This window comes from Phocoena sinus, chromosome 16 (assembly GCF_008692025.1).
Source record: "Phocoena sinus isolate mPhoSin1 chromosome 16, mPhoSin1.pri, whole genome shotgun sequence".
NCBI classification, from domain to species: domain Eukaryota; kingdom Metazoa; phylum Chordata; class Mammalia; order Artiodactyla; family Phocoenidae; genus Phocoena; species Phocoena sinus.
Window position 1 is genome coordinate 26405669 of NC_045778.1, and position 23257 is coordinate 26428925.

General features: G+C 35.8%; 1 protein-coding gene across 5 annotated transcripts in view; it reads left to right on the forward strand.

The window, feature by feature from the left end:
- Window positions 1-23257, forward strand: part of ADK (adenosine kinase) — a 502519-nt gene that overhangs the window by 393834 nt on the left and 85428 nt on the right. For all 5 annotated transcript variants that reach the window (XM_032608840.1, XM_032608839.1, XM_032608837.1 and 2 more), the window contains one exon: window positions 19091-19126. In XM_032608840.1, coding sequence (XP_032464731.1) covers window positions 19091-19126 — 36 coding nt within the window. The remainder of the gene's footprint in view (window positions 1-19090; window positions 19127-23257) is intronic.

Below are 23257 nucleotides of genomic sequence, written 5' to 3' on the forward strand. Positions count from 1 at the left end.
TGCCCAAGGGCCCTTAGAAAATTGCTGAGTATGAATAGTATGGACAGAAAAGGTCCTTGTGAGGCCCTAAATTATTTAAAATATGGTTTTAAAAGGTCAGGTGAAAGTAAACAGGTTCAAAAATGGGGAGTTAGAGCCTGGAAGGTCAAATCATGGGTCTTAGAATTCAGCCTAGCTCCAGTACTGTAGTGCTCCAGGAACATTACTGGATCCTTCATATGGGCTTGTTGAGTTATCTCAACTAACTGAATGAGACAGTTAAAGATTTTAACAATTCAAGATTATGATACTGCTTATGATACAATTTTTAAACAAGTGGTCATATCAACAATAAAGAATAACTCTTATCTTAGGAAGGGGAACAGTGTAATAAGACGCCACTTGCAATTCTATTTTTCAGATAAATGAATATGATTAAAAATAAGATAGAATAAAAATTTTAGAAAACAGTTAAATAAAGTCCAAATTGGATGTGGAATAAAGGCCAAATTGTTATTTTTCATTCATGTGGTGCATATTTCCATATTTCTAAAAATGTGGAAGAAGAACTTGGCATAAAAGTTCTGCTGTAATAATTTCTGCTTCTTAAATGACAGGTGCCTCATCTTTTATTGTAGTATTAATTCAGAATCCTATCAAGTATGAAAATGCGTAGTACAGAAGATAAATTTGCCTCAGAATCATTACTGTACTGCATTCACTTTCAGCCTATTTCTATATCCTTCCTCTCTTTCACCTTCTGGCCTCCTTATGTCTTTATTTTCTCCTTCTTTTCGTTTTAACCACAATCACTTCTCTGTCAGATGGTTCTTGTTTCTACTTCTGAATACATTTAAATGCCATTTATAAAATCATAAATTCTTATTGAATTTATGTTTAAACCTAATGGGATTCAGCAGTAGTTTGAAATTGCAACATAATTATCAAATGTTGGTTTTAATATCAGTGGTGATTCACATTTTCCAACCTCCATGTTTTGCAGTTTGTTTTTCTTGGCAAGAGTTTGTTTTAAGTATACATGAATAACGCAAAAGGTTTCTTGAATTTTGGCTTTTAGCAAGAAGGAATGAATCTTTTACTGTCTTCTGAAAAGTTACTTTACCTTTTACAAAAAGGTATGAGCAGTAAATGACAGATATTTAAATCTCAGTGATTTAGGCCAGTCATTTCTTAATAGAGCCTCTGGACTTCTTGCTTAAGGAACCCTCCCTGTGGTTGTTAGAGACCTTCCAAAAACTCATTTTTATGGTCACTGAATTTTAGACTTAGAAGGACTTTAGGAAGTGTTATAAGCCTCTCATTTGCAAGATGAGGAAACCTGAGAAAGAGAGTTTATGTCTTGCCCAGAGTCACACTAGAGGTAAAGTAAGAGGCAAAGTAAGAACTAGAATCCAAGTTTCTTCATTTTAAGTGCAGGATTCTTTGATTTTATTTTATGGAGCACGGAAGGAAAGCCTAGAAAAGATTGTTTGCCTGAAATTCATTATATTGTGTTTATCTTATAACTTGTCGTTTCTGTACTTTGCTCTTTGAGTTAAAATATTTTGTATTTATCACCTGTTTTCTGATCTGCCATCTAAAAATCTTCACTTGTCTTCCCTTTTACATGCAGTCTGTATATTGCTGCTAGATAAATTAATCTTTCTGAAATGTAGTCCTAATAAGGGTACCTACCCTCTCAGAAACCTTAATATTTCTCACCTTCTCCGTCTACCTACCACATAGTTAAATGAATTAAATCCAGTCTCCGAACTCATTACAGAGTAAATCTATCTTTAAAATCTTAGTGTTTTCCTGTCCTCTATTCATCCCTTATTGGACCGCTCGCTAGTCTCAGGACACACCTCTCATTTTCCATACCTCCCTGTCCTTCCCTATATACACCTTCACCTAAAATTTTACCTATCCTTTTATTGATAGATTTATATCAAATTCTGCTTCCGCCATAATGCCTTTTCTTTTGTTTTCTTTCCTTTTAACTTCCATTACAGCATACTGCACTCTGACTTTAATTTTTGCTTTCATCTTAATTCTTCTTTCCTTATTTTTTTTTTCTTTTCTTTCCTTATTTTTGATTAATCAGATGAGTCTAGCACAGTGCCATGTAACTATGGAAATAAATGGTATCTAATATGTTCATTGGTTGCTAAAATTCTTGAAGCAGTTGGACAATGGTTATTGCTACCGCCTCCCTTTATTCCTACAACAGACAATCAAAAATCTATCCAGGTCATTACAACCAAGAGAAGTCCAACAACTCCCATGCCTATCCAGCACTCAATAGTATCTGACTAACATTATCATGGTGGTTACATTGGGGCTGGAGATATTCATCAATTATGAAATGCCTGTTCTGAACCTATTACAGTTACCAGATTTCACATTTTAGGCAATATCTATAGAATATCCAATGTATATGTTTTGCTTTGGGGACAAAGCAAAACATATACATTGGATATGTTGAGGGCTTATTTTTCTTACACAATTACACAGAAAATTATTTCATGTTCTTTGGCAACTATGTTCTCAGATGCTCTGTACGATAATACACTGAGTTATTTAGGATGCTCCTGAAAAACCTTAAATAGAACTTGAGTATGTTAGTATTTTTTCATATGTGCAATTTATGTAGTTTCTTTCTCAAGAATGTAGTTTTGCTTTTTTGTGACTCTTGACTTCCCTTGCCATCCTTTCAAAAAAAGAGAAATAGATTGCCATCACCTATTAAATAGCAGAGGATAATGTAAAGGTAGCAGAGCAGGAAGAGAAGTTATTGATAACTAAAAATCTCTATAATAACAAAACCATTGTTAAGTGTTGGTTGTCCAGGTGAAGGTTAACCATGGTAGTGATACAGTGAATTATTCTGTTTGAAGTGGAAGTGGGAGATAAAGCAACACACTCCTAAATCCAGGCTCCTTGCCTTCATCCCTGCTACTGCTAATCCAATACTGCCTAATTACCAGACTCTGCTGGGTTGGTGAGCACGTCTCAGGCAGGCCCCTGTTGTGTCTGAACCATCTCTAATCTACTCTGGCTAATGAAGAATTGACTTTCCTTGTTTGTGAGGTGTAGTGCATGTTAATTAGAGATGTAACTCAGATCATTCCTTTCACAACAAGGTTTTTAGGATTGTTACCATTGCTCCAGCTTTGTTTCCAAGGGATTTGCTATCTGACTCAGATCTTGTCCTTCAAACACTTAACACATAAGATCAATTTATATAATCTCTTCTTTTGAAACAAGAAAATTTAGCATTGGGTCTTGAGCTACACATGTATGGAGTGGTTTCTATAAGGATATGTGCACTGGCAGTGAAAAAATGACATATATTACAATGGAGGTATTAGCATTTATTTGCTAAAGAAAACAAAAGTGTCATTTTAAAGTTTTGAAATGTACTGTAATGGGTTGTTGCTGTTTATAAGCTAATTTGACCTGTGTTTCTATCCTACATGCTATAAATTTTCTAATTACCATGTGTGTCAGCAAAATAAAATAGTAGCTTGTCATAAAATTGCTTAGTTGATAACTTACGAAGTCCTCAAACTGAGTTGAGACTTGCTATTTACCCGTTATTTAATCCGTATGTAGGGGGTTGTTTTGTGGGTTTTGTTTAGTTATTTTTGTTGATTTTTCGCAATTCTTGCTACTTCTATCATAAATATTGGTGCTTATCTTTGTTGAGCTATATTATACCCTTTAATATCCAGTATCTGCCAGTGATGTCTAGAATGTATATATCTTTGAAAATATAGTTTAATATTTCAGAGTCAGTTATTCTTCCAGGAAAAACTATTTCCCTGATTATTTGTGTGATCCTTAGAAAAGAGACAAATGCCAAAATCCTTTATGGTAACTTCCCAAAACAGGAGAACTGCAGAAATGGCACGATATACGTATTGCGTGAATACTCTCACGAAACACATGAGGCTAGCAATTTACTAAGTTTTTAGCCAAATCTTAGATCCTGTTCTAGAAAAGCTCAATACACATGAGTAGAAAAATCTTTTACCTTTTAAAATAAGATTCTTTTAAATCAGTATAACTCATTTCAGCGCTCGTGTATTTAATTCATACTATGTGTCAGGCACAATTCTAAGATATGATATAAAACTTAGTTCTTATGAAACTTATAAGCTAGGGGAGAAAATAGACCACGTAAGTAAATTATAATGCAGTGGAAGAAATAAAGTAATAGAAGAATATACAGAGCCCTGAGATCCCTAAAATAAGAGTATGAAGCACAACAAATCAAGTCATTGCTGATCTAATGCAGAGTTATTTCTTCTTTGCTTAATGTAGGTGAGTGCTTTGTCGTTATCATTTGGTAAATCAACAAGGATTTATTATCTGTTCTGGGCAGAGCAATATGTTAGATGTTTTGAGGATACAAAGTGTAAAAGAGTTTCTTCACTAAGAGTTTATAATCTAGTAGGAGAGATAAGCTGTCTCTACAAATAACTATGTTTCCAGTCTGTACCTAACTGCCATAAAAGAAGCCTTTACAGGGCTTCCCTGGTGGCGCAGTGGTTGAGAGTCCACCTGCCAATGCAGGGGACGCGGGTTTGTGCCACGATCCGGGAAGATCCCACATGCCGTGGAGCGGCTGGGCCCGTGAGCCATGGCCGCTGAGCCTGCGCGTCCAGAGCCTGTGCTCCGCAATGGGAGAGGCCACAACAGTGAGAGGCCCGCAAAAAAAAAAAAAAAAAAAGCCTTTACAAATTGAGCAAAACTCTTCTGCAATGCAGAAAGCCACTTCTGGAGGTGGGAAAGGAGAGACCATGAACAATTTAAGAAGGCTTCCATTAAGCAGAAGATGGCTGAACTAACCCTGGAGGGACTGGTAGTATTTTGACAAGGGTGGTTGAAGGGTGTTCTAATTCATTTAGTGCCTACATGTGCAAGGTAGCATGAAGGCAAAAAAGCCTGGGGCATGTTCAGAGAATAGCAAGTATTCTAGTTTGAGTGACATCTGGTACATGTACAAGGGAATAGTAAAAGATCAGGCTAGAAATGAAAAGTAGGGGCACTTTATGGAGGACCTTTGAAAGTCAGGCTATGGAATTGGGACTTTTCTCAGGAAGTAGTAGGTAGCTTTTTGAACAAAGGCTAATCAGAGTTGATATTTAGGAAGGTGGATCTAATGGTTGGAATGTAAGGATACATTCAAACTGAGTGTGATTGGTACTAGAGACTGATTAAAACACTATAGCAATAATCTAGGCAAGAGGTAGTACAGGCCTGACCTAGTATTCTGTCGGTAAGAATGGAAACAAGACTAGATATTATAGGCCTTGTGCTTGTAAAATACACTTGGCAGAATTTGGAAGCTGTCAAGTGCAAAGCGACTCTGGAAGTGAGGCAGGATATCTGAGAATGATACCAAACGAAAGGAATAAAGGAAATTACCCCATAAAACTATAAAGAGAAAAGATTGAAAAGTTGATAGCTGAATTTCTGGATAAGACTATATAGGGCAGGTAATGAATGAGAAAGAAGATAAGCAACAGAAAGGTGAGAGAGAAAGGGAAAGATGATATGCAACAGAAAAGTAGGGAGGAGTGTTTCTAGGAGAGGATGGCAAAATTCAAACCCTAAAGCATCAAAAAAAGTCTCATTTTATCACCTGTTAAATTATCCAGTGGAATTGGAAAAATCCAAACAAAAGGGCTTAAATGTGCAGGAGTAAGTGGGGGAAACTGACCAAGGACCTGAAGGAGGGAAAATATTTACTCAGGAAATGAACAGTAATTTGTGATGCAGAGAAATTTAGAGAGAGATTGAAATTACACCTCTGAAGCGATAGAAGGAAACGAGTACCCATTTTATTCCTTAAAATAATTATTCCTAAATTTTACACTATGCAGACACCCTTCATCCCTCTAGAAAAGTCATCAAGTCCTATTTGAAAAAGTCAAAAAGAAAGGCCAAGATTGGTGGCCAATGGGAAAAGTTTCTAAAATGGATATAGGTAGAAGCCAGTTTGTAATACTATGTGCAATAAGTCAAAATTGCTTTTAACAAAATCCCATCTGTTAGCCCAATCACTTTATAATGTGCAGTACAGTAAAAATGCCGGCACTGACCAGAGAGCAGACAGCAAAAGCAAGAAGAACTACAATCCTGCAGCCTGTGGAACAAAAACCACATTCACAGAAAGACAGACAAGGTGAAAAGGCAGAGGTACATCTATGTACCAGACGAAGGAACGAGATAAAACCCGAGGAAAACAGCTAAATGAAGTGGAGATAGGAAACCTTCCAGAAAAAGAATTCAGAATAACGATAGTGAAGATGATCCAGGACCTCAGAAAAAGAATGGAGGCAGAGATTGAGAAGATGCAAGAAATGTTTAATAAAGACCTAGAAGAATTAGAGAACAAACACCTAGAAGAATAAAAGAACTAACAGAGATGAACAATACAATAACTGAAAGGAAAAATACACTAGAAGGAATCAATAGCAGAATAACTGAGGCAGAAGAACGAATAAGTGACCTGCAAGACAGAATGGTGGAATTCACTGCTGCAGAACAAAATAAATAAAAAAGAATAAAAAGAAATGAAGACAACCTAAGAGACCTCTGGGACAACATTAAACGCAACAACATTCGCATGATAGGAGTCCGAGAAGCAGAAGAGAGAGAGAAAGGACCCAAGAAAATATTTGAAGAGATTATAGTCAAAAAATTCCCTAACATGGGAAAGGAAATAGCCACCCAAGTCCAGGAAGTGCAGAGAGTCCCAGGCAGGATAAACCCAAGGAAAAACACACCGAGACACATAGTAATCAAATTGACAAAAAGTAAAGACAAAGAAAAATTATTGAAAGCAATAAGGGAAAAACGACAAATAACATACAAGGGAACTCCCATAAGGTTAACAGCTGATTTCTCAACAGAAACTCTACAAGCCAGAAGGGAGTGGCAAGATATATTTAAAGTGATGAAAGGGAAGAACCTACAACCAAGATTACTCTAAAGAAAGCTGGTGTAGCAATACTCATATCAGATAAAATAGACTTTAAAATAAAGAATGTTACAAGAGACAAGGAAGGACATTACATAATGATCAAGGGATCAATCCAAGAAGAAAATACAACAATTATAAATATATATGCACCCAACATAGGAGTACCTCAAACATAAGGCAACTGCTAACAGCTATAAAAGAGGAAATCGACAGTAACACAGTAATAGTGGGGGACTTTAACACCTCACTTACACAAATGGACAGATCATCCAAACAGAAAATTAATAAGGAAATACAAACTTTACATGACACAATAGGCCAGATAGATTTAATTGATATTTATAGGACATTCCATCCAAAAACAGCAGAATTACACTTTCTTCTCAACTGCACATGGAACATTCTCCAGGATAGATCACATCTTGGGTCACAAATCAAGCCTCAGTAAATTTAAGAATATTGAAATCATATCAAGCATCTTATCTGACCACAATGCTATGAGATTAGAAATCAGTTACGGGGAAAAAAATGTAAAAAACACAACCACATGGAGGCTAAACAATATGTTACTAAATAACCAAGAGATCACTGAAGAAATCAAAGAGGAAATCAAAAAATACCTAGAGACAAATGACAACAAAAACACAATCCAAAACCTATGGGATGCAACAAAAGCAGTTCTAAGAGGGAAGTTTATGGCAATACAAGCCTACCTCAAGAAACAAGAAAAATGTCAAATAAATAATCTAAACTTACACCTAAAGGAACTAGAGAAAGAAAAACAAATGAAACCCAAAGTTAGTAGAAGGAAAGAAATCATAAAGATCAGAGCAGAATTAAATGAAATAGAAACAAAGAAAACAATAGCAAAGATCAATAAAACTAAAAGCTTGTTCTTTGAGAAGATAAAAAAAAATTGATAAACCATTAGCCAGACTCATCAAGAAAAAGAGGGAGAGGACTCAAATCAATAAAATTAGAAATGAAAAAGGAGAAGTTACAACAGACACCGCAGAAATACAAAGCATCCTAAGAGACTACTACAAGCAACTCTATGCCAATGAAATGGACAAGCTGGAAGAAATGGACAAATTCTTAGAAAGGTATAACCTTCCAAGATTGAACCAGAAAGAAATAGAAAATATGAAGAGACCAATCACAAGTAATGAAATTGAAACTGTGATTATAAATCTTCCAACAAGCAAAAGTCCAGGACCAGATGGCTTCACAGGTGAATTCTATCAAACATTTAGAGAAGAGCTAACACCCATCCTTCTCAAACTCTTCCAAAAAATCGCAGAGGAAGGAACACTCCCAAACTCATTCTGTGAGGCCACCATCACCCTGATACCAAAACCAGACTAAAAAAGATACTACAAAAAAAGGAAATTACAGACCAATATCACTGATGAATATAGATGCAAAAATCCTCAACAAAACACTAGCAAACAGAATCCAACAGCACATTGAAAGGATCATACACCATAATCAAGTGGAGTTCATCCCAGGGATGCAAGGATTCTTCAATATACACAAATCAATCAATGTGATACACCATATTAACAAATTAAAGAAGAAAAACCATATGATCATCTCAATAGATGCAGAAAAAGCTTTTGACAAAATTCAACACCCATTTATGATAAAAACTCTCCAGAAAGTGGGCATAGAGGGAACCTACCTCAACATAATAAAGGCCATATACAACAAACCCACAGTAATCATCATTCTCAATGGTGAAAAACTGAAGGCATTTCCTCTAAGATCAGGAACAAGACAAGGATGTCCACTCTTGCCACTATTATTCAACATAGTTTTGGAAGTCCTAGCCACGGCAATCAGAGAAGAAAAAGAAATTAAAGGAATACAAGGGCTTCCCTGGTGGCGCAATGATTGAGAGTCCGCCTGCCGATGCAGGGGATGTGGGTTCGTGCCCCGGTCTGGGAAGATCCCACATGCCGCGGAGCAGCTGGGCCCGTGAGCCATGGCCGCTGAGCCTGCGCGTCTGGAGCCTGTGCTCTGCAACAGGAGAGTCCACAACAGTGATAGGCCTGCCTACTGGGAAAAAAAAACAACAACAACCCAATCCAAAAATGGGCAGAAGACCTAAATAGACTTTTCTCCTAGGAAAACATACAGATGGCCAGGAAGCACGTGAAAAGCTGCTCAACATCACTAATTATTAGAGAAATGCAAATCAAAACTACAATGAGGTATCACCTCACACCAGTAAGAATGGGCATCATCAGAAAATCTACAAACAACAAATGCTGGAGAGGGTGTGGAGAAAGGAGAACACTCTTGCACTGTTGGTGGGAATGTAAATTGATGCAACCACTATGGAAAACAGCATGGCGGTTCCTTAAAAAACTAAAACTAGAATTACCATATGACCCAGCAATCCCCCACTGGGCATATACCCAGAGAAAACCATAATTCAGAAAGACACATGCACCCCAATGTTCATGGCAGGACTATTTACAATAGCCAGGTCATGGAAGCAACCTAAATGCCCATCGACAGACAAATGGATAAAGAAGATGGGGTACATATATACAATGGAATATTACTCAGCCATAAAAAGGAATGAATTTGGATCATTTGTAGAGACGTGGATGAATCTACAGGCTGTCATACAGAGTGAAGTAAGTCAGAAAGAGAAAAACAAATATCCTATATTAACGCACATATGTGGAACCCAGAAAAATGGTACAGATGAACCAGTTTGCAGGGCAGAAATAGAGAAACAGATGTAGAAAACAAATGTATGGACCCCAAGGGGGGAAATGATGGCGTGGGAGGCTGATGAATTGGGAGATTGGGATTGATATATATACACTAATATGTATAAAATGGATAACTAATAACCTGCTGTATAAAAAAGTGAATAAAATTGAATTTAAAAATTTTTTTTTAAATGTCAGCACTTCATTACTACCTCTGTGCTGAATTACCTTCATTTCCCAGCATTTTGTTAATATGTAATGAAAACTCATACTTTGTTACAGAGACAGCAAAACACACAGGGAAGCACTAGGATTAGAAAATGTGTTATCTCAGATTCTGACAAAAGGTTTGTGAGGAACAAAGGGTGGGGGGCAGTATTCCCTGGCGGTTCAGTTGTTAGGACTCTGTGCTTCCACTACAAAGGGCCTGGGTTTGATCCCTGGTCAGGGAACTAATCCTGCAAGCTGTGTGATATGACCAAAAGAAGAAAAAGAAAACAAATAATGTTTGTGAGGTAGAAAGATAGACATTTCTTGAGTCTAGTTTGTAGACTAATGATTGGCTCCCACTTCATAATCAAATGCAGTACTAGCAATTCAAAAGTATCTTTTTAAACCTATTTATCATAGAGGAAGGATTGGTGAATTATGCCTTCAATTAATCCTTTATGGAGGGCCTGCTACATGCTCTGTTGGGTGTTTTCTATCATCTTTCTGTGATTATTTTTTTAGTAGCCTGACATTTGGCTGATTTGTTTTTCATGCACATTAGATTTTTTTCCCTTTGACTTCTTTGTAGTTTCATTTTTGGTGTAGGTTTTGTTTTTTTTCCTTTCCTTGAGAGACCTGTATTCATTGTTACTGCCATGGCCATCTTTGTTACTTCCCACTGACCATTGTGAAAATTCTAAGTTTATCTGTGTTGGACTTCTTTCTAAGACATAAGTATTACAATACACCCTGTGCATAATTATTGTGAGTCACCTAGTAAGAAGGAAGAAAATAATACTGGTTATTGGTGATACTTGTATGGAATGTGTTATGTACATATCCATAGGTTAAAAATTCTGACCTGAGGAGGAAGAGGAACTGCCTTTCCTGCCCCCAGCCCCCCTTCCCCACTAGAGGTAGGAAACTAGATGCTTCTCTGTTTTTTACTATATTTTGTTATGCTAATAAGTCACAGTGTAGTCCTATAAGTTTCTTTCTTAATTTAATTCAGTAATATTTTGGGTTGTGAATGTTACTGTGATTTCCAATTTTATTTCGTCTTCTCCCTCAAAAGACCAAGAGACTCAAAGAGTAGAGGAGCTTTTATGACAGGTTCTGCCATTAGCGTCATCAGAGTGGCCACAGAAGGTCGGATTGATTTGGCAGTGATTATTACACCTTGACACTTTAGGAAGCTTCGTGCATGGAATATGGAAAATGCAAAAGATACGGGTGCACATTTGAGGGAGAAGAATTATTAAAAAGACACTTAGTAAGAATGCTAGTTTCTCCCCATCATGAGGTCTTCCTTTCCGTTTTTGGTCTAATGTTTAGCACTGATCAGTAATACCTTTCTCATGGCCGCATGTAAACATGTGTCTAAACTTGTAAGAATTGGTTATTTATCTTGTCTTTTACTGTCTTTTTATTAATATGAGTGATTTAGGTTTTAGGGGGTTTTTTGGCCAGTGAATGAAGGAAACAAGACCTGTCTAAAGATATACATTTTACTTAAGGCTAACAAGCTGTGTAGCCTGCTCGCCATAGGGCCTTCAGTTCCTCACTGGTAATTCAGTAAAGAAGAAAAATGTCTGTTTTAAAACTTACAAATATTCTACTAATAGCATAATACAGGGGTTGGCCAACTTCAAGTGACCTAACATACATACTTGGAGTCCTGGAGAGGAGAAACAGAACAATATTTGAAGTAATAAAGAGTGAAAATGTTCCAAATTTGAAGAAAACTATAAACCCACAAATCCAAGAAACTCAACAAACTGCAAAAGAAACAAGGAAAAAACTACACCAAGGAACATCATAATCAAATTGCATAAAATCAGTGATTAAAATAATCTTAAAAGCAGACAGGTTGGTTTTTTTTTAAGACATATTCTGTACAGGGAAACAAAGATAAGAATGCATCTAAAACAAGCTGGACCTTAGCACACTGAGACAAAAAAATTGTCAACCTAGAATTCTATACCCAGTAAAAATATCTTTCAGAAATGAAAACGAGATAAAGACTTTTTCAGACATAAAACAGCTAAAAGAGTTCATCAGTAGCAGACCAGCACAAACCATTTGGAAAGCCTCAAATCCAAATGCCAGCTATTACAATTACTTGTTTTTTGGTCTTGGACATATATTTTAATGTCTCTGAACCTTCAGATTTTCATCTGTGAAAGGAGAAGAATACCTATTTTACGGGATTTTCATGGGGATCAAATGAAATATGGAAAATAATTGACATTTGTTGAGTGCCTTCATTATGCCAAGCACATGTTATCTCATTAAAAATGGAAATAAAATACCCAATAAGAGGCCTGCTACCCTGATGATTTTCTTATGCTAGCACCTCTTTTTTCTTTCTTCAGCAACTGAAAAACTTGGATTATTCTATAAGTTAGCCCAAATAGCTAGTCAGTCAAATTTTGATGAAGCACTTTTCCTAAACTTGTTTTCCTTTAGTTACCACCATTAAATATGCTTAACAGTGGGAATTAACAACTTTTCTTAGTAGAATAGACACATCTATCAAATCATTTTGTGAAAGGGTTAAGTATGTTCTAAACTAAACCTAATTTTTTTTGGCTTGTAATTTGAGTAATTTTTTTTCAGTCATGTTTATGAAAGTATAATTTATATACTGTTTATCTGATTTTTATTATAAACCTAATGGATAGGGGCCATGCGTGTCTTTATAGTTTATACATTGCCCCACAGAGTTTTTGGCACTCGGTAAATGTTAAATAATATTTCTGTTCAGCATTCTGCAGACAGGAAGCATATGGTAATAAATGTCAGAGTACAGGTTGAAAATCTCCCAAAAGTTGTATGTTATATTGTTTGGAAAAACCAGTGCAGATATTTTCGTAAATGAAACATTTTAAAAGGGGTTTCCCAGATTTATATTTTCTTTAACAATTTTCTCTAGGCTTTGTTTACTTTATTTTCAAATTAAAACTTTTCCTCTTCAGAAATAGTTTAATATTAAAAGTAGTATAACATTAATGCAGTTTCATGAGAAAATATATAAATGATTTTGTAGATAGCATAAAGAAAAAGTAATTCATAGTCTGAAGGATAGCATGAAGAAATATTTAGAGGCTCAAGCAACATAAGTCTTTATAATATATTGTAGGAAAAAATAAACAGCAGGTAGTTCTTTATCATTAAATGTCAGCATGAATTAGAGGTATATCACTGCTACAGCTAAGAAATGGTTAATCATAACCAGGTATACAAAACCATTTAGATAGTATGTATCTAAATTATCTTTCCATAATTTGCTCACCTACGATTGATTTGTTAGCCACGCTTGTTTGATTTGATTTTTGTGACCTTTTTTTAAGGATTAGCATAATCTGAATGAGAAAATATCTGAATTGGGCCATGTTAGTTAACCTCTCTAAGGCTTAGGTTCCTCATGTCTAAAATGTGGATAGGGAATCCAGGCACAGCTTAGTTTGGTGCCTCTGAATCAGATTCTCTTACAAGGCTGTAATCAGGATGTCAGCCAGGGCTGTAGTCATATCTCTGCTTGGGGAGTATTCACTACCAAGCTCACTCACATGGCTATTAGCAAGCCCTAGATCTTCTCTGGTTGTTAGTCATGGGCCGCTCCATAGGGGTCCTCACAACATGGCAGCTTATTTCCCCTAGAGCAAGAGCTGAGTGAGAGTGTGTGAGCAAGAGGATGGACAAACAAGACATCCCATCACTTTTGTCAGATATTTGTTAGAAGCAAGTCACTAGGTCCAGCCCGCATTCAAAGGGGAGGGAATTTTACAAGAATTTGAACATCACCAGTTAGGGATCAATGTAGTAGGCAACCAATTCAGAGGCTTCTCTACTACACATATGATCCACAGATAGGACAAATCATTGAATGTACTCTGGATGCTCTGAAATTCATTTGTTTAAATTATCCTAAGATCTTACCAAGATCTTGAATTCAACAGGCAAAATGATTTTACAGTTCACATTAAATATTTTATTTATTTCTAGCAACAATCCAGTAGGTTTTGTTGACCTCAGTTGTGTTGATATAAACTGATGTACTGAGCGACTTGCTCAAGATTACATATCAAATGAGCTGTAAAACAGCAACCTTAGTGTAGGTCTTCTGATTCTAAGCCCTGTACTCTTTCCATTTGGCTGTAACTGCCTCCTGACCAGTACTATCTTGCATTTAAAGCCCTTCGAAAAAAGCATTATACATCTAAATGTATATACAAATTTAAGAATTTTATTTATATAGAGAGATTTTTATACATAGATTTATACAGAGAAAGGCAGACATAGATAACATTCCATCTTAGACTCTCATGTACACCACACCATTAGGATTTACAATATTGTTTCAAATATTATCATGTCAAAGTCTAATACCATTGTAAGATCTGCAACAGCTGTAGCACTGATATACCTCTAGCATAATAGTATCTGTTAGCCTAAAACTATCCTTGCAGGGTAGATTCTATTTGGATGGAGAGATGAACAAGCAAAACAGCAGAACTGTTTTGGTGACTCGGTTCTCCCTTGGCTTCTCCTAAAGCCCTGGACTCCTATGACTTGAGTGAAGACCATGGGAACTCCAGTGAACTTTCTGCTTCCTGTTTGCATAGGGGTAACAGAATAGTTTGTTTTGAATGGATGGGCTGCTTTCGGTGGATAGTCACAGGTTACCTTTCTTTGGTCCTAAGTTGGGTCTTCTCCCTTTTTTGCTTCAGTCGATGAAGTTTCAGCCTATACCCAAAACCCCTCATGTCCACTATCAGAAAGTAGAGTGGTAACATAAGCAAGCAGATAATAGCTCTAACTGGGTTCAGTGCCTTGAAGTGTAGAGCAGGAATGGGAGAGCAAGGGTTATGAGCTATGGTAGTGGTGGTAGTTAGTATTTATACCCTTCAGATCACCCTGGAGAAAAGAGAGGTAATTTTTTTAAGGCATTTGCTAAATTCTTAAAATAACTTTGTAGTATGGTTAGTAGGAACATCTTTCTTTACAGGAGCAAAAGAATAGTTCCTACAGCTAATAAGCAAATTTGGCAAAGTGTCAGGATATAAGGCCAATACACAGAAATCATTTGTATTTCTATATAACTAGTAACAAATAATTGGAATTAGAATAACAATATGGACTAGTTATGGTTTTGGTTTGTGATTAGATAATTCTCTATAAAATCAGGGTATTATCAGACAAAATGCAGAGAAAACAGTTTTCTTCTCAATTGAATATGAAGGAAATTGTTGTCTTTCATACACACAGACACACACTTGAGTTTTTCCTTCCTTTCCTGTATAATCTGAGGATTGTGCTTTTTGGTAGTGGTTTGCTAATCCCTTTAAATAGCTCGTAATGTAAGTATTCCATAGTTTTCATTAACCGCGAATTTCAGCTTTTTTTTAAACCTCTACTCAAAAAACCATACTTGGTTGTTGTTTCATCCTTTTAGCCTGGTTGGTGAAGCAGCAAACCTAATGCAAATCCTAAATAGCGTGATGTAGATGAGAGTCTAAGACTTTAATTATATGTCATTTTATTCACAACACTCAATTCCAGGAAGGAAAAAATGGCTTTGTTGTTGTAAAAGACATATTATGTGAGTATCATTCATTGTAAACCAAAAATGATACTGTACTATAGCATAGACAACAATGGGAACTGATTTTGAAAATGTGACCTGTATGAGAAACTGAATAATAGTGAAAGTTATCAAAATGGAAAGAAGTGTTAATGTGAAATCCAGCCTTCTCAGAAATACTCTTTCCTGGTCTTTTGCTTTTGTTGCTTGTCATGCATGAATGAAAGTGCTGCACTCTCAGGGGAGCAGGAAAGCCTCTGCGTCGGTTGTTTATTTCTTTAATCCCTCCTCCTTTGTGATTTTTGATGTCAGATCTAAAATAGAAAGCCTGTAAATATAATGATTATCACATGGATAATCACCTGCATTAGGAACCGCTCTGCTTCTCTATTCTAACCCTAGCTGTTCTCCACATGTCACATTCACTCTGTGGTTGGATTTTAACTTGACTGCTTCATTAGATTTGTGAAACTCAGTACGTGGCGCCCTGGGGCAGCACAGATGGAGACTTGCTTGTTTTCTTTTCTCACTTTTACTGCGAAGGCACGCTAAAAAGTCCTTTTCAATTTAGTGTGATCAGTTCACTTGGAATTACCCTTGATATTTGGAACCTGTCTTACTATTCTGCCCACCATTTATGCCCCTTTTTTCTTCCCTGATTTCTGACCTAATGCCTTTTCCTTCTGTCCCTCCATGCAGTGAATCTGAAGACGAAAATTCTGCTTAAAATTCTTACTGGGTCAAACTGTTCCCCTGTGTTGTTTTATTTGTTTTGCTGAGAGGGAAAAATAAATGTTGTTCTATCATTGTATCTACAAACACCTTCAGATCAGAGGTTAGCTGTGGGAAAGTCTGCAGTGATGTGAGCCAGCTGCCTTCTCTAATGGAGTGACTGGGGGCACCAGCCCAAGATCAAAAGAAGGTGGGAGGAAGTCAGGAGATAAGATCTTTTTAAGCCATAGAACAAGTGCTTAGCTTTTCAGTGACAGGGCACAGCTCTGCAAACCTGTGTGAGGGGGCGCTAAGATAGAAAATTGAGTTGACTTTTCTTCAGCATGTCCTTCCTCAGTCAGAAATATGTTGGTGCTTGGAATAGTTTACAGATGTGGAAGTGTCCTAGGGCCCAGTTTCCTTAAAGAATAATGATCTGACATTTATAAATGTGCCTTCTTGCAATTAGTCAGTTCTACTATACCATAACAGATCACAGTTGATAGCTTCTTAAATTTGTGGGAGCAGAACTGGACATTAAAAAGGCAACTTAACTACTGTATGTGAATTTTAAGTTTTTATGTCTTAGTGCAACTTCAGTCATACAGATTCTTCATATTAACTTTGTCTTATAGTCCTCTAGGTTTCTTTTGTGCCTCTGATAAAGTTCCATGTAAATAAGTAGTTCTTGCAGGGCTTCTTAGTTGTCTTTTCCATATAAGAATTAGCTTGGTTAGTTCTTGAGTTGGACAGCTTGGAAAAGTTCTACGTTGATATCTTTTGAACTTTATCCTTTTCCTTGACATCCAGGCTAGCAAATATTATTGACTCTGGTATACAAGATTCTAGTGTAAGTAAATTGTCAGAGAGGCTAACCTTGCTTGCAACAATTGTGAAGATCATAATTCCATTTTTTAAAAATCTATATCAAGTAAGGTTAACTCTATCAGCCTTATGCTTCTGTAGTCAACAGCCTAAGGAGTTGTACTTTCAGCTTATCACTTTCTATTAACTTCAGTGTTCAGCTGTAATCGTCTATTTCAACCTTTTCAAACCCTCAAAGTGGTTCTTTAAATTTATATGCTATTAGTATATTGGACCATAAGTGCATACATACTTTTCTTCCCTGTGTTTTCCTTAACATGTAGATAGTACCCAGATTTGTGCTGGAGACATTAACTGTAGTTTCTGCCTTACATGGCTTGGTGCAGCAGTCGTTTTAGTTGGATCTGCTCACTACTCAGGCTCACATCCCATCCTTCTATTAATATCTCTTGGCAAAGATAATTTTGGAGGAATGTAAGTTAAGATGTAGAGGCTCTTGACAGTTGTCTGCAGTTTTTTTTTTTTTTTTTCCATTTTCAAGGGGGAAGTGGAATGGAAAAGTAATATTGCCTCCATTTTCTGTATCAGTACTAAATGAAAATATATATGCAAAGCAGAGTGAAGAAAGGGAAAGGATTTGGTTACACAGATGTGTTTTTTGTCATTTGATAACCTATTATAAGGGCATTAGAGTATATAGTAAGGTTCATCAGATTGTGCCCTTAAGATATATTTAATATCCAGAAAAATATTGTTTTAAAATTTTTAACTGTATTTTTTAAATGATGTTCAACTTCTGTTACCCTGTCATCTTCTATCAAAGAGAAATGGGGGGGTGGGGACTTTTTATTACAAAAATTTTCAAACAGGCCAAAAAAATAGTAATACTGAATACATCTAGATTCAGTCATTAACATTTTACCATTTTTGCTTCACTTTATTTTTTTTAAGTTTTCTAAAATAAATTACATATATCATGCCATTTTATCCCAGAATACTTCAGGATGCACCTCTAAAAATCTAGAACATTTTCCTTATGAAATCGATAATTCTTAATATTATCTAATTCCCATTTCATAATCAGATTTCTCCAGTTGCCCCAAAATGTATTTTATAGCTGGTTTCTTCAAAACAGTTTACAATTAAAATCTGTATATTGCTCCTGGTCATTTTTCCCCTGCCCACTTTATCATAACATTGACTTATTGAAGAAACCAAGCTACTTGTCCTGTATAATGTCCTGCATTATGGATTTGTTCATTTGCTTTCTCAGTGTATCATTTAACTTGTTCTCCTATTCTCTATATTTCCTGTAGACTGCAAGTTATTAAATAAAATTTTTATTAATTCATGTTAAAAACTTTATAGCTGATGCTGTGTACCTTATACTGCATCATTACAGAAGACACAGTGTTTTTGGTGATCCCATTATTAATGATAAGTGATAGGATCGATCGCTGGGTTAAAGTGATGACAGCTTGATCCTTGTATTATAAAGTTATACTTTGCTCCCCATGACCAGCATGTGATCTTTGATACTTTGATTCCATGAAATACCCAGTTCCCCGTCATCCTTTCACCTAATGAATTTAATATCCATTGATGATCCTTGCCTGAGTAAATTTCATCAGGGATTACAAAGTGGTGGGTTTTCTGAATCTGTACATTTTTTAGCAGACGTTTTTCTCTACAGGTATTTTCTCTGCGTTTTTCTGTAAGGTACTGTTTTAATTAAAAACATAACCATCAGCATCTTCCTTAGGTTTCAAATGATTTTCTTTGCTGGGGTCAAAACACCTGAACTCACAGTGACAGCTACAGTAAAAACATGTACTATATCTTATTTCAACTTCTGAAGTGTGTTGACATTATGCTGCCTTTTTTTTTATGCCAAGGTAAAAAGAAATCTTTTTTTTTTTTTTGGTGTAAGAATAAAAATTGAACTATGTGGATATATTGAGATAATTGTGTAAAAAGAAGACTGAATGAGTTTCAAAATGGATTATTTCTTCATTACCTAGCACTTTATAATTAACTGTTCCTTTTTTTTTATTTCAGGAAGCTGCCACTTTTGCTAGAGAGCAAGGCTTTGAGGTGAGTTAACCCACAATTGTACACTAAACAGATCCTAAAGGTTTCTTCTAGCTGATAATGAAGTTCTTTTGGACAGTGATTGATGTGCTATTATACTCTCAGAGCCTCGCAGCAGTTGCCATGGAAACTTGGCAGTCGTCATGGTTTCTTTGTTCTGCCAGCACAGTGTTATGACGCACTCTGCTAGGTCTGCACCCAACATCGCCTACAGATGTTATTTATTGAATTTTGAAAAGCCTCTTGGGAAGCCAAGAGGTTGGGCACGGTTTCAAGCTGCCTCTGCAGATATGGGGCCTGTCAGTTTGTTCAGTTAAAAAGCTACCTCATTAGCTGCATTACATTTCATAAGGATTCACTGCTAAAGCAGTGGTGGAGCAAGACTAAATAGTGAAATATAATGTCATTTAAATAATTTCAACCCTACCACATGTAGATTATCATTATGTAAATTAATTTCCAAAAGTTGTACTTAACAGTTGTTAGGAACTGATTAATTTAAATACTGTTCATATAAACTTCCTGTTTGAATCTCTTTTTTTTCTTCTCTCTTCTTTTTTTTTGATAGCATAAAGCATATACATTTTCTGAAACAAAATATTGATACTTGCTTTACTTTCCAGATAATTGATTCTGTTTTCCTCATAGAAATAGAAATATTATCTTGTCAAGATTCCAAACTCCATGTGGTTGTTGTTGGCAAAATTAAGATAGTAGACAAGACTATGTTTTTACCTACATAATATCTACCTTCCAGTCCATCATTAGGAAATACTGACTAATCTCAGCACAGGTTAATTGATAGAGAATTCACTGAGTTGGTGAGTTTTATGACTATCATATTTATTTAGCTAGAATTACATAGAATACTGTGTTCTATACAGCAACTTGGAATGTTTCATGGTAGTAATTTTTTAACATTTAATCTGACTAGAGCTGGAACATACAGAAACTCTCTCCTTATTTGCATACTCAGTATTGTCTACCATCTACAGAAGCTGTGAGCATTGACTGGATATATTAGTAAGCTCACTTTGAACTCTTTAGAGAAAGGTGTTGTATGAAATTGTGATGGAAATGTTATTTAAATGTACAAAAGACAGATTCATTATCAAGCAACAAAGTGATACATGTGTATGTTATCCATGTCATAGGCCTTGACAACCAGGCATAGGGCTTCCTTTTCTTGGAGGAAGATAGTGAGCATGTGGTATAAGTATTCTACTCTCAAGATCTTATGAAAAAAACTGTATCAGGGTATGAAACTCTGCCTCATAATGCTCAATTAATGGCAACTTTGATAGTTTCTTGGGAGTTTGCTTTTTTTGTTTTAACATATTCTCATGAATATGGGGTTGAGTCACATGAAGAAGAAGGAATAAAGATTTCCAAGTAATTTTTATCTAATTTAAGTTTCACTTTGTCATTTCCCAAACTGGCAATTGATATACAGGACTAAGTGTAACGAAGGGAATATTCAATTTAAAAGTCAAATGTTTTGATCATGAAACTATACGTAAATGTTTTCAGCCATGTTTTAAAGTTTCACTGATGTGAAATTTCAGTATTAACAATTAATACTCTCTGTTGTTACATCAAAATTCTCCAAAGATAAAAGTCTGCTGAGTATAAATTTGTGTCCTATTTTCTGTGCTAACATTTAAAAATGTATTTTGGTTCTAGAAAATAAGCAATTTTGTAGATGTTTAGAAATATAACATGACGTATAACAAATGATCATGATTCAGTAGTACCTTGATAATAATTTTTAATAGTTTATTAAACCTTACTAATTCATAGTTTTATTGCCCTCTTGAGCTGTGTGCTTTGTATATGCCTGGTTTAAATACAGTCTTAGCAACAAACTACTTTTTCTATTTTCTACTAACCAGCACCATATTAACCTTTCCGTTAGTTCTTACTCATTGATTCTAGAGTTGTTTCTTTTTACCATAAATCTGCCATAAATGATTACAGCATATAAACAAAGTGATGATGATTATAGTAGGATACCTTATTACCTCCTGACATAGCAAGATGACTCAGTTGGTGATTTGACAAAGATGTGTTAGATTGGTTAAAGCACACAGTGTCTTGACGTGTCCCTTCATGGGTTCCCTAAAATATTATATGCATCACAGAATCTGTAAGAGCCATGAGTAGAATACCCTGAAGTAAGTATTGTTAATAAAATATAATCCATGTATGGCATGCTATCTAGAGAAACTGAATGATTTTAAAATGTCATGAAAGTTTCCTAAGTCCATTAGATAGGAATATGAAAGCATAGGTTTGAAACTTGGTATTTTTAAAGACTCAAACAAGAATAAATCACTTAACAGTTTAATGTCTATGGAAATGTGTCAGTGCTCTCAAGTGTAGTGTGACAAACTAGACAAAATCTGTCTTATTCTTCCCAACTTTAATTTTACCTCTTAATTTGGAGCATGAATGAGAGGAGAGAAATGAAAAAATTAAAAAAGAAAGGAAAGGTGGGCATTTTTTTCTTCCCACAAATTCACTGTCCTACCCTCATTTTCTGTTATAAATCCCAATCAGTTCCCAAAGCCACTGAGTGTTGCCACTAGTGATCTGTCTGCTAAGAGACCAATCTAAATGCCTCTAAAAATAACCATTGTTTATTCATCAGGAAATATCTTCAGCAGCATTGTTTATGATATTCTGATTAGCTTCTCTGCAAATTTTAGATAATCTTTATTTAAGAAAAAAATCTTGGACTTCCCTGGTGGCGCAGTGGTTGAGAGTCCGCCTGCCGATTCAGGGGACACCGGTTCGTGCCCCGGTCCGGGAAGATCCCACATGCCGCGGAGCGACTAGGCCCGTGAGCCATGGCCGCTGGGCCTGCGTGTCCGGAGCCTGTGCTCCGCAACGGAAGAGGCCACAACAGTGAGAGGCCCGCGTAACGCAAAAAAAAAAAAAAAAAATCTTTAAAATGAATTGGGCAATTTTCAGTAAGAAGAGGCAGCTTAGGAGGGCACTGGAGAATGAGATAAAAACTGGAGCTGGGCAGAGCACAAAGCAGAAGAGAGAGGATTTTTTTATATATATATATATAGGTTGATGGAAAATTGCATAGTGCCCTGTTTTAAATGACAGACCTGCTAAGAATTTAAAATGACAATTCTTTGGGTAAAAATTTTCGTGAGGCCTTTTGGTATTTTGGAAAATCGGTTCAGACTACAGTGTTTTTAAATCCACCTTATCTTGAACTGATTAAAGGTTTGTATTTTTAGAACCTAAATAAAAATAAGGTACTTAGTAACATGTTTCATTATGAAACCTTTTTAAAGCAGTATTGAAAATTGATTTAAATTAAAGTGAAGGGCATACCTCCAAAACCTAAATAAAAAATATTTTTTATATTTTCATTCTCAGTGAAATAGAGTATATGCCAAATGATGAAGATAACTTATACCTTTTCTATTGGATCAGTTATTCAGTTTTACTCCAGGCAACAAATTTTAATTTTCTTATTTTAGATCTCTAAAATACAATACTTCTAACCATAGAGGAAATAAAGCAATCTTTTAACATTTTCCTACTTTCCCTACAGCCCATGACTCTACCCAGAGGCTTCCAGGCTTGTAGTCTTTCTCTGAGCAATGACAACTCTATCATCTTATACCACTGAGAGAGGGAAGTATTGAATTGTGCTATCCAATATGCATCTACTAGCCACGTGTGGCTATTTAAATTAAAATTAAATAAAATTTAAAATTCAGTTCCTCAGTCTCTTGGCACATTGGAAGTGCATGCATATGTAGATAGGGACTACCATATTGGACAGAGCAGATATAAACATATACATCATCACAGAAAGTTCCACTGATCAGCACTGGATAGCAAGTCCAGAGAGTTTCAGGAGGTATTGATTCCCAAAGAATTCTCCAAGATTTTTCTAAGGTTCCTGTGTTCCTTACAAATACAAAGAATGCAGTGAATGATCACCAAGAGTTTCTGGAAATAAGACACTAAGTCAGATCATGCTGGCTAAGAGAGTAAAATGCTGCTTCCTTAGGTGACTGAGTCCCAAATGACAACAGTTTTAAAACACTAGATTAACAGAAAGAGATACGATAGTCTTCAAATTCTCTTCATTTAATCACTTACTCA